The sequence below is a fragment of the Lynx canadensis genome, chromosome C2, assembly GCF_007474595.2.
Source record: "Lynx canadensis isolate LIC74 chromosome C2, mLynCan4.pri.v2, whole genome shotgun sequence".
Lineage (NCBI taxonomy): Eukaryota > Metazoa > Chordata > Mammalia > Carnivora > Felidae > Lynx > Lynx canadensis.
The window spans coordinates 153352700-153367663 of record NC_044311.2 but is presented as its reverse complement, the minus strand read 5'-3'; the positions used below and the strand labels follow the sequence as shown (position 1 = coordinate 153367663).

Sequence of the window (14964 nt, the reverse complement as noted above, 5' to 3'; positions counted from 1 at the left end):
GGAATATTTAACTATCACAGGTATTTTAAAACACTTCTCCAGAGGATGCAATTTAAGGCAGAGGTTTTTTGTTTTTTTGTTTTTCCTATTGACGTAAATATTTCCTTTTGTTTAAAACGAGAAGTCCGTTTAGAGCCGCAGGCCATCCGAAAACTACGGAATTTTCAGCTGTTTCAATATGGCCGTGCTAAAAACAGCTGTCAAACTGATGACTCCAGAGAGGTCCCTGAGAATGACTTTGCCACTTTTCTTGCCCCTTCTGTGTCCACCCCTCTGGCTGGATTTCATTTAAAATGAACAATGTTGGAAAAGAGACACCTGATTTCCATAAAATATGAACATCGCGTATTTAGGGGGTTAAATTTCAGTAAGCTGAAGAATGCTTTTAACCAAACACCACATCTCCACAATCCCCAGTAATTCCCACCGATTGAAGCACCACTGCAATCTATCTATCGTATGTTTCTGAGATGAGCTCTTCCAATGAGAAAATGGCTTAGCTCGTCATTTAAAAACAGAACTGCCTTCTTGCCAGTGACTTTCATCATAATGATTTAATAAATGGCAGGTTCCCCTTGACTCCTGCATATAAATCCCCCTACCCAGGACATGGCTTGCTGTGTTGGAAAAGACAGCCTTCTAGAACAGTATTCCCTGGCTGGGATCCCTGAAGCATTTGCTCTCTACCAGGCATTGTGTTCAGTTTTGCATACATTATGCCATTAGATCTGTGTGTCGAGTACATCAGGTTTTGTACAAACTCCTGACGTTAAAGGGATTTGCCCAAAATCTGAGGGCTGGGGACTATCCGCTTGAGGACCCTCACGCAGCTTTTCCAACTGGTTTCTAAGCAACCGAAAAGCTAAGGTACTTGAAATGCCAAGATTGCAGCTTGGGCCCAAGTGAAGTTCAACAAATATTAGTTTCTTGTCCTGTTCCTTCCAACCTCATGTTACAAATTTTACCCGACATTAGTGTTAGAGGAGAGAAGAAAAATGTAACTTTTACCTTCTCCCTCTTTCTTTCCAACTGTAAACTTGAACCTTAGCGTAACTGGACCAGTAAGTCAACACCCCTTTTTCCAACATCAGTTGAAATTGAAAAGGGTTGCCTTGAAATTAATTTTACTTCATTTCTTGCTTCTCACTTGAATCCTCAGGCTATGAAAAATTACAGAATTTACATTTCTTAATCAATTTGTTCTAGAGTTGGATTTACAGCAGCTTTATTAAAAATCCCGATGACCAACATGTGTTACAAATATTTAAGTAACTATCAGCCCTTCTCATATTAACAAGCCAGGCTCTTTCCCCTATAGTAAGAGAAGAAAAATCCAAGATTTTTAAATCCAAAGATTTAAAAACCTTTTGGGCATCCACATAGCCTAGGAGTATTCTCTCTCAGGTTCTTACAGTTGAGTCGCTCTGGGAGGATAGAGGGCATATCTTGTGTTGTTTTTGTTTGTTCACTGTATCCCCCGTAGAATTATATTTAAATATGTGTTAAATGAACACATGAACAACTTCTGTTGCTTGCATTCATGTTTAAATATTCATATCAAGAGGAAGTACCTTGTTTTTGGAAACCTTTTTTTTTTTACTGTGTTCACATCTTTTTTGTACGTGTGTAACATACACAAATCCCTTTAACAACCCCATCCATTGCTTATTTGCTTCATTGGGCATATATTTGGCATCTCTCTCCATCTACCCCTTGGGTTAGCCTTCCTGGTTTAGCTGTGTGATTGGCCTTCACCACTGACCCTAGTTCTCTGTCCCAGAGAGAGCCTTGATCCAGACTGCCCAAGGGTCCTGGCTGACCTCCCAACCTAAGCAGGCAATTCTCTTGGTTCCCAGCCCCCAAGTGCAGCAAAAAGATGCTGGCCAGCTTTCCAAAGGCTGCTTAGTGGCCAGGAGTGTGGGTCCAGGTCTGACACCAGGCATGCTGGAGAGATTGGCTGGAACTCAGCATAGGAGGGACATCCCATTGTACGGCTCCAGTTAATTGACCCTGACAGGACACAAATTGAGCTTGGACTAAGGACTAGGATCAAGGCCATCTCCATTCACCAGCTGGCAATCCTTTCAGATGGCTTGTTCTATAAGTTTCACACTGAGGCTGGATGAACATGACACAATACAAGACGTCAGAGGCACTTTCGTTGTTCTGTTTCAAAGATGTTAGGTGATAAACTGCTAGCGAAGAGTGTTAGGAGGCAGAGATGGTATTTTTGGCTTCATAGAGAACATTATCAAAAATGCAAATAAGAATAATGATGACAATCACAAAGTTAGAGCTAAAAGAGCGTTCTGGACATTTATTGATGACCAGCTACAGGTCTTTCTTTGTCTAACACAGCAACATCATATTTTACAAGTGAATTAGGTTGTAAAGGTGGGACATTAGGGGAGAAAAGGTGGGGAGCACCTGGGTGGCTCAGTCGGTTGAGCGTCTGACTCTTGATTTTGGCTTAGGTCATGATCCCAGAGTCAGGAGATCGAGCCTCGTGTCAGACTCCTTGCTGAGCATGGGGCCTGTTTGAGATTCCATCTCTCTCCCTCTGCCCCTCTCCCCCACCCATGCTCTCTATTTCTGTCTCTAAAAAAAAATAAAATAAAATAACTAAGATGGGACATTAGGATAAAAATTGCTTATGAGTGAATAATATTAAAAATTACTTAATTTCCTATTAAGTACACTATGCATAATTTTAGCTATGAAATTTTACAGGGACATATGTGTATGAATATATACTACTTCTAGTGAAAAATTAAGAGTATATGCAAAAATATCACTTGACGACATTTCATCATGCATCAAGGAGGATTAACATAAGTTAAATGTCTCTACAAGTAAATTGCATATAATAAGAATACTTGGATATCATTTAAAAAGTAATAGATTAGACTTCAGGAAAATCACGTATTACTCCCATGACCACACCTAATAAAAATGACCTCAAGCAACTTACTTTGTCTTTGCTAAAACTCAAACCCTTTACACTCGTTCCATTCAGAGAGTTTTTCTTATTTTATCATAAACGAATGGACATGTTTATAAGTATTATCTTCCCTACTCATCTGTCAGTACTGACTTGATAACAGAGAGGATAAAAGACATGATGACACTTTAGAATATGCAGGTTGAACCCTTGAATGACAGCCTCAATTTTGATCCCTATGCAGGATGCTGGCCCCCAGGTGGCTCTGGGTAGCACAGCCCATTCTGCTAACAATACATCCCAGTAAATATAAATATTGTGAAATATGCCTTACCAAAAAAAAAAAAAAAAAAACCACAAAAAAGCAAAACCAAAACAAAAAAAAACAAAAAACAACAGCAACAACAAACAAATAAAAATTTTATTTTAAATAATCTAATAATGAATGACTAGGTAGTAACTTTAAGAAAAATATTCATAAGATTGCCTCGTGTTTAGTTTTACTGGTTCTCATAAAATACCAACTCTGCTTTTAACAGAGAGCAAATCAGATCAAGCTATAGTGAGTATGGTTCTAACCATCATAAAACCAATTGGCACCCATCAAGTGAGTGAATGAAGATACACCATTTTATTTGCCTGATTTTCCTAGAGAGCAGTCATTAAGCCATCTTGCTGATGACATTTCTCATCTTATCAGAGAGATCAAATAAGGTAGTTAAGTTAATAAATGGGGCACCTATGTTAGAATGAAAAAATCAAACAAATAAAGGAACACATGTCCGACCAAGAATTGCACAGACATCAGACGACACCTGTAATGTCCTGGACATGTCTCTTAAGGCAAAGGAAGAAATATGATGCTGCTTTTATCATTTAAAACCAGGCTGGACAAAGTTCTTTGTGGTCTGTTTCAGGAAGAACTCTGGCCAGGACAGCATGAGCCAATTGCTGTAGGAGACTGTCCTGTATCCAGTTTCCACATTCTATGTTCAGGATAACATGAAAGCAAACAGAAAAACACAATGTATGCTTTCAGATTCATTTCACCACTACAAATGCATTTAACTAAATGCAGTAAGATGTAACCAATCAACTCCATCTCGTATAATTTTTTTTTAAAGCCAGCTCCTCTTTGTAGAAATCTCTTTGAAAACTAGTTTTACGTTCTTTCAATTCTTGTGATGGATTCCTCCCGTTAGCACATGCTTTTGAAAAGTTTAAGTTGAGATGTAAAATAAAAATGCTATGTGCTTTGAGTAATCACAGAAATATGGGCAATGAAACAATTCTACCTTTTAAAGGTATATTATCATTTTTTTGTGTTTTTTCTGGAAGTTAACCATCTGAAGTTGAAAATAAGCCCTGTTTTTATATACATAACAGAAGAATTCAGGAGGCATATTATTGACTTCTGGAAGTCAGAATCCCCAAGGAAGGAAAGTATGAGGTATAGAATGTGCAGGGTCACTCCAGGGTCAACACAGGACCTGTGGCTCTCTTTGCATTTGGGCATGTGTCGGCCTCATCCCCCATCTGAGAACCAGACTGGTCCTTTGGGGGTCCCATGTCCAGGATAGCATGTTCCTGGCAGGGGAGACTATCCTATTGAACACTCTCTCAACACTTCTCCTCCATTACCCATTCGTGAGTGTTCATGCCCATAGGTCCTTCAGTTGAGGCCAATGCCTCTCATTACCAAAGCACAAATAAGAAGCCAAGTTTAATAGCTCTGTGGAAGCAATGGGCCGTATGCTTCAATCATGACATAAAGAGTAGATGGTAGATACTAAATCCATGATCGAAAGTGCACCATTGATGCGGGCACTGCTGCTCTTCTCATAGGACCCCAGTTAGAACTTTGCCATCCCCGCAAGAAGGAGGACTGACTCCATCAAACACTCAGCCCAAACCCTGGCCCCTCTCAGACCCTCCTGTCACAGAGGTGCGTCTCCTCACACCATTGCTCACCTCCCATCCCCGCCCCGCCTCCAACCCCAGCTCAACCCATGAATTCTACCCTGCACGTTGATTCAGTCCACAACATTGTGTCCCACAGGGGTCTGTATGCCGTTTCTGTCAAGGGCCAAAGAGTAAATACTTGCAGCCTTGTGAGTCCTATAGCCTCTGTCTTAACCATTTAGCTCTGCCACTGGAGGGCAGAAGCAGACAGCCAAATGAGTGCAGCCAAGCTCCAGTAAAACTTTACTTAGACATACTGACCTTTGAAGCTCACGTAATTTTCACACGCCACAAAATATTCTCCCTCCTTTGAATTTTGCAGCCATGTAAAAATGTAAAAAGTGTATACGTTCTTAGCTAAGGGCCATATAGAAGAAATGCCCAAAGAGACTTGGCCCCTGGACCATAGTTTGTCAACCATGCTTTACTGAAGAAGGCAAGGCCTGGGAAGCAGCCGTATGCAATTGGAACACATCACAAATAAGCTTCCTGTCACTTGGCTCTTTGAACCAAGATTTAAAGCACTGAAGGACTTCCTTCTGAAGTTTGGATCTTCTTTGGTTCTTCTGGATAGAAAATACATAGCAAAAGTTACAAAAACTGTGACAGAAGCAGCTCTTCGTATGGTTGAGGCAGGCCATTTCTCTACGAAGACACTAATACCTTTGAAAACACTGCCTTTTGCACTTGCTTAGCAGATCTGGACCAACTGTGCCCCCAGATCTCCTTGGCCACCCTACCATCCCCAGGGGCTCCCATTACCTACAGGGGAGGTAGCCCAGGTTGTCACCCTCTAGTCCGCATAGGAGGACCCAAGCCCTTTGAGATGACTCAGGTGTTGCTAAATAGTTGGGGTCCCAGCCCTATGTTCACAAACTGGTACACACTCTCTTTCGACATCCTAACCAAAACTCCTTTCCCTCTACATCCCCATTGCCTGCACAATGTCTAGACACTCAGGTGGGACCCGTCTCCCCAAACATCACAGTCTCCAGGTTCATTCTTTCTTGCCTGGGCCCTGGCTACATCCCTTGTGGCCAACGGAGATGTCTCCTACACCCCTCCCCACTCTATCCCTGCTCATTCCCTCATATGAACCTGGGCACCTTCATTCTCCATGCCATTTCTCTCCAACAGACTCCACTCGCAGAATCTGGGACACTGTGAGTCATCACCCTTCTGGCCAACTCTGTTTCTCAGAAACATCTAGACATCTAGAGGCCCTGACATTAAATGTGGGATATTCTGGAGACCAGCTCTCAGAGCCAGTACATATAAAATCAAGTAGGGTCTGCGTGTGTGCTGTGAATTCTTTTGTTAGGTCTTTGGTAGAAACCGCTGGATAAGCCTCTCTGGCTGGTGAGAAATGCTGTGTGTGGTTATCAGACAGTGTAGGATGGAAGGGACAGTGACATTCCGCAAAGGGAGGGGACCCAGCAAGAGGAGCGATAAACAAATGTTTATTGGCTGGATGAATGAATGACTGAGTGAATGAATGAATGAAATGAGAGCCACCCCACACTTTAGAAAGTAAATAAATGAAGTCCTGTTATGCAATAGTTAACCTCAGTTTGATCCCATAAAATTGTAAGAGCCTGTTTCTAAAATTCTACATGTGTTTTCCAAGCCTGCGCATACACTTGGCCCCTGCATCTTCCCCAGCTGCCAAATCTGACTGGAATAGTAACTACCAGCTACAAGTCAGAGTTCCTGGCCTCTCAATACTGTGTGTATTTCAAAGTTCTGTCATTCACCGTCAGTTTCTCAGCCCTGAACTGAATAGCTTCTGTGTTCCAAAGCACATCTCATGGGCAGACCACATGTCCACTTTGTATTTCACAACATGTGACCCTTCATTCTGTCCTGACCACTGGATGACAGTAACTTTTGGGGAGGGTGCCACGTGGCCATGTGTACCCCTCATAGGAGACACACGGCGTGGACACTGTATTTCGTGCAGACAGAGACAAGGTGCAGACCTCTTCTCTTGGACATCGCTTCCTCAAAACCCACCGTCTATTTACTCAGAGCGGCTGCTCAGCCAGGGGTCTGTGCAGCAAGGCGTGGTCCCTCTCCAACTGAGGCTGCATGTGAAGCAGAGCCCCTTCCACACTGTGCCACTCACGGGACTGTGAAGGTCTGACAGTCATTATTTGCTTGTGTTCCCTTTGGTTCCACAGAGAGACCAGGAAAATGGGTTATTAGTGACCTGAAATTTGAGGAATCAGTGGTTGTTTAACTACATTGTCCATCCCAAGCAAGGCCAATATTCAACTCTGTAAAGACTCCCCGAGACAACAACAGTGTTTCTCAGGCTTGAGCATACATCAGGATGCCCTGAAGGGCTTGTGAAAACACAGATCACCACCTCTACCCCTCAGCAGGTTTCTGATTCAGAGGGGATTCCCTAGCTTTCTCCCCACTCCAGACATCCCCACCCCCACAGTCATCACAGATCCCTCCTGAAGGGTCCCTCGGAGGTATTCCTCCCGGGGTCATCTCTTGTGATCTCGCCTGGGTGCAGCAGGGAAGGTCGACTGCATTCCAGCAACAGCTGGTCTTCCTCTAGGCTCAGGTGAAGTGTTCCTTCTCGGGAACCTTTTTGCCCACAATGGGAAAAGGCACCTCTCTCTTTTCCCTTCCATGCTACCCAGTGCCAACCTTGGGCACCACAAGCACAGTGCTCTGCTTTAATCACGGATTCACTTGCAGGTGTCCACTTGTATGGGAGAGGCACCAGCCCGTACTGCTCTATTTAATGCATCCGTTCACTGCGCAAGCTTACTGAGTAGCTGCTATTTATGGTGGGGAGCAGGGAAGGGGGCTGGAGGGATAACATGAACGAACATGAGAAAAGACAGACTGCCACCCCTGTAATAAAGGGAAATGAGGACAGGTTTCATTTTAAGTGAATTTGGAGCAATCTAAAAGGAAAATTTGCGATTCATTTTTCACCTGAGTTACTCAACATGCCTGAGCAATGTGGTGTTCCTGGAATGCAGAAGTCTGCGGTAGAGGTTTTAGCTCTCATGGTTGGCCGGCAGGTGAATCCTGGCAGTGAGCAGAGTCCATTCACCTGTGGTGGGAAGGGGGAGGGGAGCATGCCAGAAACAGGCCCCGGCTAGTGGTTTTCTAAAGAAGAGGTGCCTGTTCTCATCACTCACATCCTTGATGGTGCTGTGAGCATTTGCACATCCCTGTTTTTACCAACTTTTTAAAGACCTCTACATCTGCCACTGCGGCTCCCAGGCTGATTTGGATGAATGCATAAAATACTGGCACTTGCAAAACCACACAGATCCATTGACAAGGTGCTACTGTTGTCATGGAGATCAAAAGAGACAGTTTCTTAAAGGAAGTGGGGGTTGGCAGGGGGGGATCGGAGGCTGGAGAAAGGGCGCCTAGAAGGATGAAAGAAGGCTGTTTAGGGAGACTAAAGGAGGAAGAAAATACCAGGGCCAGAAAGGGGACAGAGTACCCCAGATGGCAGATAAATGAGGCACATGGAAAGAAACCGGGCTCATTACTGGATCCAAAGGCAAATGAAAGGAAGAGTAGTATTCAACGTGGAAAAATAATTAACCCCTACATGAGAAACGCAATAGTGAATAGAGAAGGGCTTCTCGTGGAACTGTAGCACACTCTGAGGGGTTTGAGAGAAGGTAGGAACAGAACCCCCCGTAAATCAGAGCCGTCTGTAAATAACAACATCTTCCAGTGCGGAAAGGGACTCAGAATGTTGAATTCTACAATATAGAGTGAAGGGGGCCCTCCTCCACTTTAGACTTCCTTCCTTTGTTCTTTTTTTCTTCATTTTTCCATTCACTTACTCTCCAGAATCTTCCTTTAATATGTATTAAGAGGACTGGTTGGCAGGTGAGGTTTGCTCTAAATCTGTGGGTCTGCCTTAAGTGATCCTTATTGTATATTTTTTAATGTTCTTATTTATTTATTTGTTTGTTTTTGAGAGAAAGAGAAAGAGAAAAAAAACACAAAACACAAGTGGGGGAAGAGCAGAGAGAGAAAGGGAGCTCCAGGCTTGAGTGCAGAGAGCCCAACGCGGGGCTCAGACCCATGGACTGTGAGATCATGACCTGAGCTGAAATCAGCCGTTTAACCAACTGAGCCACCCAAGTGCCTCAATTGATCCTTATTATGAAAACATGTAGCCCATCAGCTGGCTAAGGAAGTGAGCAAACTTTCTGGAATACCTGTTTTAAGAAGGAAAATAAAAAGATCACTTTGTCCAAATAAGTTGGTTCTTTGAATGCTATTTGCTGCTTTAACGGGGCCTGGAAAATGAAGCCGGACCCTTCCAAATCCTGCCTGGATCTCTCATCCTGATGTGTGAGCTGCCACACTAAGTGACCACGTGGAAGCCAGCTCTCAGCTTGAATCTAAGTTGCACGGTGCTCCTGAGACCTTCTTCCGTACTGGCTCATCCAGGCCTCTGATCAGGCCTGTATCGTGATTCCTGATTCTGGGCATCCCGTCCATCTTTAAGCCTTTCCCATTAGCCCTGGACCCAGTCAGATTATAACCCTGCAACTGAGGTCATTCCTACCCGTCACTTTTGTTGAGCCTCATCTGTGCTCAAAACCCTTCTCTTCTGCAGCTACCGTAACATTTTCTGAGAATGTCCCCTGTGCTGAAGTTCCGTTTTAGACGAGTGAGTGGGTGAGATTTCAGGCATGCTTGTGGGAATCCTTGTGCGCTTGGAGCTTGCATTCAAGTCCTTGGAAACCAACATTCGATACAGACCGGTGGCCGCAGGAGGGGATGGAAGTGATCAGTTCTTGCTGAGCCGATGGCTGAAGGAGAGAGAACAAGAGGCTGAAGGAGAGAGAACGTGGATGGAGGCAGTCGAAGGAAACCGATGAGCTGGAGAATGAGTTGGGTTTTGACAGAGGAGGGAGAGGAGTAGTCTCTGATGCGGGGGAGCAGCGGGGAGAGGCTCATGAGATGGGAAAATGCAAGAGAGTTAGAACTTCGGTGCTTGTTCAGCAGCCCGAGAGAACCCTAGGTCATCAGGGAACGTCCAGGAACATCCTTGTTAAATCTCAACTACAGGTACAGCTGAGATTTGGAGAGAAGGGGCATGATCGAAGTGGTTTCTTAGGAAATTTGCCTTCTTCAGTAACCTGCAACCCAGATTCAAGATCTCTACCTGATTTCCTCTTTTTCCTTTCTTCCACCGTTAACTCCATTCATTTAGTTTCATTAAACAAATGAAAACATTTTTTTTTCGATCACAATATGATGCTATTTAACATCAAACTGGTTGATGGTTCTGAAACCATCTTCCACATTAGGATTTCTTCTTTACATACATCTACCTTTATCCCAGGTCAACACATGCTCCAAGGCTCAGATGTTTAAAGCATCATTGCAAACAAACTTGAAAGTAAAGGGTATTATGTACTAACTTGCCTTGGGATGATGTGAAGCTCATTGCCAGACAAATGGATTCAGGGGCCACCACTGTTCCACACCCCCTGTCCCCACTGGCCTGTTGCCCATTCAAATCAGAGAGAATCTCCAGGGTCACTTTCAAAACACTTTGGAATGCGCACCACAGTCCCTAACATTTCCTATACTGAATGTACAAAAATCCTGTTTCTATGGATGTGTAAAAAGGTAAGAGTTTTTCAGTGTTTCCAAGGATTTCTTTCATGTAAACACATCCCTAAGTTGAAATCTGACTGCTCAGCATACAAAATAATGATAAAACATAAACTCTGCCTGATATAGTTAGAATTTTGTCTTGTGTTTGCGCATGCAAGCAATGCTTTCTCTTCATGTGATTTGTTAAATGTTTCTTTGATTTAAAAATGTCTGTTTTGGGATGAGCACTGGGTGTTGTATGGAAACCAATTTGTCAATAAATTTCATAAAAAAAAAATAAAAAAAAATAAAAATGTCTAGCATAATTATGCTAGTTAGAATGTATTCTTACCCATGGGAGGGAAAAAAGGAAGATTTCTCCACCCTACCCATGCAGCCAGATCACAGGCATGATTAATCTCCCAAACCCAAGGAGCTAAAAGTCAGCAAGCAGGTTCCTCTACTTCTGGAAGGTTTAGCTAAATTGGTTGCCCAGCTATGTAAACGTATTCTGTTGGAAATCGCCTTTATTCCCTCTCTCGCTTCTTGATCCGATGCGTAACCACCGTATTGGGATCCTGACCTAGTGTCTGAGGGGTTCTTAAACCTACACAGTGAGTCACTTGAAAAATTAGAATATTTAATGAGTCTAAACCTAATCTTAAAAAATATATATCATTTATATTTGGGTCACTGTATTTAACATTAAAAATGTTTTAATGCTTATTTATTTTTGAGAGAGCATGTCTCTCATATTGAGCATATTTTGAGAGACAGAGAGAGAGAGACAGAGCATGAGCAGGGAAGGAGCAGAGAGAGAAAGGGAGACACAGAACCAGAAGCAGGCTCCAGGCTCCAAGCTCTCTGCACAGAGCCCAACGCGGGGCTCTAACTCACGAGCCGTGAGATCATGACCTGAGCCGAAGTCAGACATTTAACCAACTGAACCACCCAGACGCCCCATGCTGTATTTAACATTTAAAAACTACATGAAATAAAAGAAATACCTGTTTTAAATTTGACTTAGAGATGACTCTTGCAGGGAAATTAATTTCATTAATTAATTAAATGATATAAATGCCACTCAGGGGTTGTGGTAAAACAATTTCCATGTCATCAAATTCTCAAAATCTAAAATCTTTCGATCCGATTTCATACAAAGTGAAAAGTCATAGCTCATCACTGGAAAAACAAGATTGCATAGAGCTGTGCTTATAAAAAAGATCTCGAGTCAGGATCCAACGGTGACTATGAACGCACTGGTTTACATGCCTGTTTCGTCGATCTCTATCGGATCTACGTATTTGCCTGAAATCAGACTGCTTGTTGAGGAAGACAGCTGCAATCCAAGAAAACCAAATATGAGGAAACTTGCTTTAAAAGATATGATTTTACTGCTCCTCTATAGCTCAGACTAACACTCCAACGTAACCTGCGGTATCTAATCCCACTGGGAGGGTGCCTATTAGGCAATTCATCAATATTTGCTGAAATTCATTAATGCTGCCCAGAACCTCCTTCTGCCTTCTCCCTGTGTGGATGCCGCTGCCTCGCGCTTTGCCCTTGATGAAGGACTAGCTCACCAGCCAGCCCCGCCCCATCTGCTCCCTAGCCACCATTCCTGTGCTGGACACCCTTGCTCTCCTGCGGCCACCCTGCCTCTCCCAGCCGCTTTCTGCAGGCACCTCGCACTATGTCCTCACCTCCCAGGCCCGAGCCCTGGCCACCCTTCCAAGTCCACGGGGAACGGCCCCTTCCAACCGCTCCGAGTTCACCGCTTTCTGGATGCCTGCTGGCCTTCGCGTCCAGGGCCGGACACTCGACACTTGAGAGTCTCTCTGGTTTCCTAAGTGTTTACTCCCTCTCTCCAATTGGATTGTCAGCACTTGGGGGACAGAGAAAGTCCTCATGCTCCTGAGGGCTCTAAGCCCACGGTTTGTAGTGAAATACAGACACACAGATACTCACACGCACACCAGACAAAACACAAATATGCACACATACACACTTGCACACACTCGTATGCAAACACACATGTACTCACACACAGACATAGCACAAATACACATACACGCTTGCACATACACTCACATACACACTTGTGCTCACACATAATGCACACGCAGACATACAAATACTCATATATGTACACTTGCACACAAGTAAGTATCTCTTGACTGCCTGAAAGTCTGCAAAACCTCCCTGAAAAATCACCGTTGTGTTGCTCTTATAATTGTAAAGAGTTTGGCTTCTTTTAAAAATCCAAGATGTTGGCTAACATGTTCTGTCTTCGACTCAGCAGACCCTCTGTCATTAGCAGAGACTAGCCAACTATAGCCTCACCCCTGCCCAGGTTACATCCCCATGAAATGATTCCAAAACGATTTGTGCCTTAAGGAAAGAAGTCTTCCTTCTTGTCATTGGTGGACCCCCTTCACATGCAGCTCTCAATTGGAAACACCTTTATTCTGGAACATTCCATTAAAGTGGAAGCTCCACGAGGGCAGGGACCTTGTTTTAAAAACTCATTTCTGGGGGCACCAAGGGGGCTCAGTCGGTTAGGGGTTTGACTCTGGCTCAGGTCACGATCTCACGGTTTGTGAGTTGGAGCCCCGCATCGGGCTCTGTGCTGACAGCTCGGAGCCTGGAGGCTGCTTCGGATTCTGTGTCTCCCTCTCTCTCCGCCTCTCCCCTGCTCACACTCCATCTCTCTCTCTCTCTCTCTCTCTCTCTCTCTCTCTCTCTCTCAAAAATAAATAAACATTCAAAAAATTTTTTCTAATAAAATAAAAAAAAAATCATTTCTGCTCCCTGTCAGAGCAGCTCTTACTCAGTAGATTTTGCTGGGTGAAGGTGTGAAGATTGGTGTCCCTGTGTGATGGCTGGTGGACCTGGGGCACCACATGCGTACGTGGTGTTTCCGACCCCCGAGGAGGAGTACGCGGCCAAGGGCGGCTGCGCATGAGCTCACTGCAAACATCCCTGTCTCGACTCCTGTTAGGACACCTCCTACCTTCGTCACCATGGCCTTCCGACTGTATTCCGCTTCCCTAAGAGGCGGGTGGGTGCGGGCTTCCCTCCTGTCCTTCTAAAGTTTTCCTTAGTGCGTTCTTTTCTTCTCCTCTTCAGGCTCCCAAGAAACATTTGCAAAATGGGATTATCCGTGGCTACCAGATAGGTTACCGCGAGTACAGCACCGGGGGCAACTTCCAATTCAACATTATCAGTATCGACACCACTGGGGACAGTGAGATTTACACCCTGGACAACCTCAATAAGTTCACCCAGTACGGCCTGGTAGTGCAGGCCTGCAACCGGGCCGGGACGGGACCTTCTTCTCAGGAAATCATCACCACCACCCTCGAGGATGGTAGGTTCTGGAGGCGGCCGCTCGGGCCTTTCCTTCCTCAAGCGTCTGCTCTGGTCTGGTGGCCACGCTGGCCCCCGACAGCCTGGCTCCTGCTGGCTCTGCCGTGACAAAGTTGCCAGGCCCGGGCCGGGGACTGGGGGTTCCAGGGAAACTTGCCTTAATTCACTCACCGGCTGCAGGGACTGGGTCTCACCCTTGACTGTAGAGCCCAAATCTGTTCCTCTCCAGCATCTCAGTCATTCCAAGCAGGAGAACTGGGCTTTTCCCGAGTGCATCCAAGGCTCTCCCTAGGACCGACTAGGATGTAGAAATCTGATTTTCTAAGAATTTCTTCCAAATCAATGTTAAAGGGGATTTTTCTTTATTTCTTTCTTTTCTTATTCTTCTTCTTATTATTATTATTATTATATTATTATTATTATTATTATTATTATTATTATTATTATTTTGGATTGCTTTCTATTTTCAACCACTCTGCACCAGAGAAAGGAATGAGCAGGGTCCTGGAGCAAATCTCACGGTGACCGAGCACCCCCTAGTGACCGTGAGGAGTTACTTCACCCTTCTCCCATGCCTTCCAGTCGTGCTTGAAAAGCAATAGAGAACCGTGTCCAGAAGCCCAAGGTTAGGGGCAGAGATAAGGCATGGGGTTCATTGTCACACTATGTGTAGATTTTTAAGGCGGCAACTTCGCACGCTGGGGACTTGCATCCATAACTTCCGACCATTTTTACAGGGAGAGAAGTCTTACAAAACCAGGAACCCTAAAACTGGGATTTTTCTTTCCGACTCCACGGTCTTTGCAATCATGGTTACGTATGCCTTTTGGTTTTCACTTCTATGCTCATGGTGCACCGATGTGTGTGTTTCTGTTGATACTTTGTCCCTTCTCCCAGCCAGGCCATTTAAGCTTTGCATAAACTCAATGTGAAGAAAACAAGACCTCAGACATCCTTCCGGCCTCTGTCTTAATCCATTCTCCCTGTTTCCTCTGACAAAATATTATACTTTTGAAAGGGGAGGCTGGCCTGGGAGGAGGGGGACAGTGAATAAGCTATATGACTACATGTCTGCTCTGTAGCACTTT

At 44.4% G+C, this 14964-nt stretch overlaps 1 protein-coding gene across 1 annotated transcript in view; it reads left to right on the top strand.

Annotated features, from left to right (window-relative positions):
* DSCAM (DS cell adhesion molecule) overlaps positions 1–14964 on the top strand; it is a 279020-nt gene that overhangs the window by 189634 nt on the left and 74422 nt on the right. The window contains exon 13 of the mRNA XM_032594599.1: positions 13637–13877. Coding sequence (XP_032450490.1) covers positions 13637–13877 — 241 coding nt within the window. The remainder of the gene's footprint in view (positions 1–13636; positions 13878–14964) is intronic.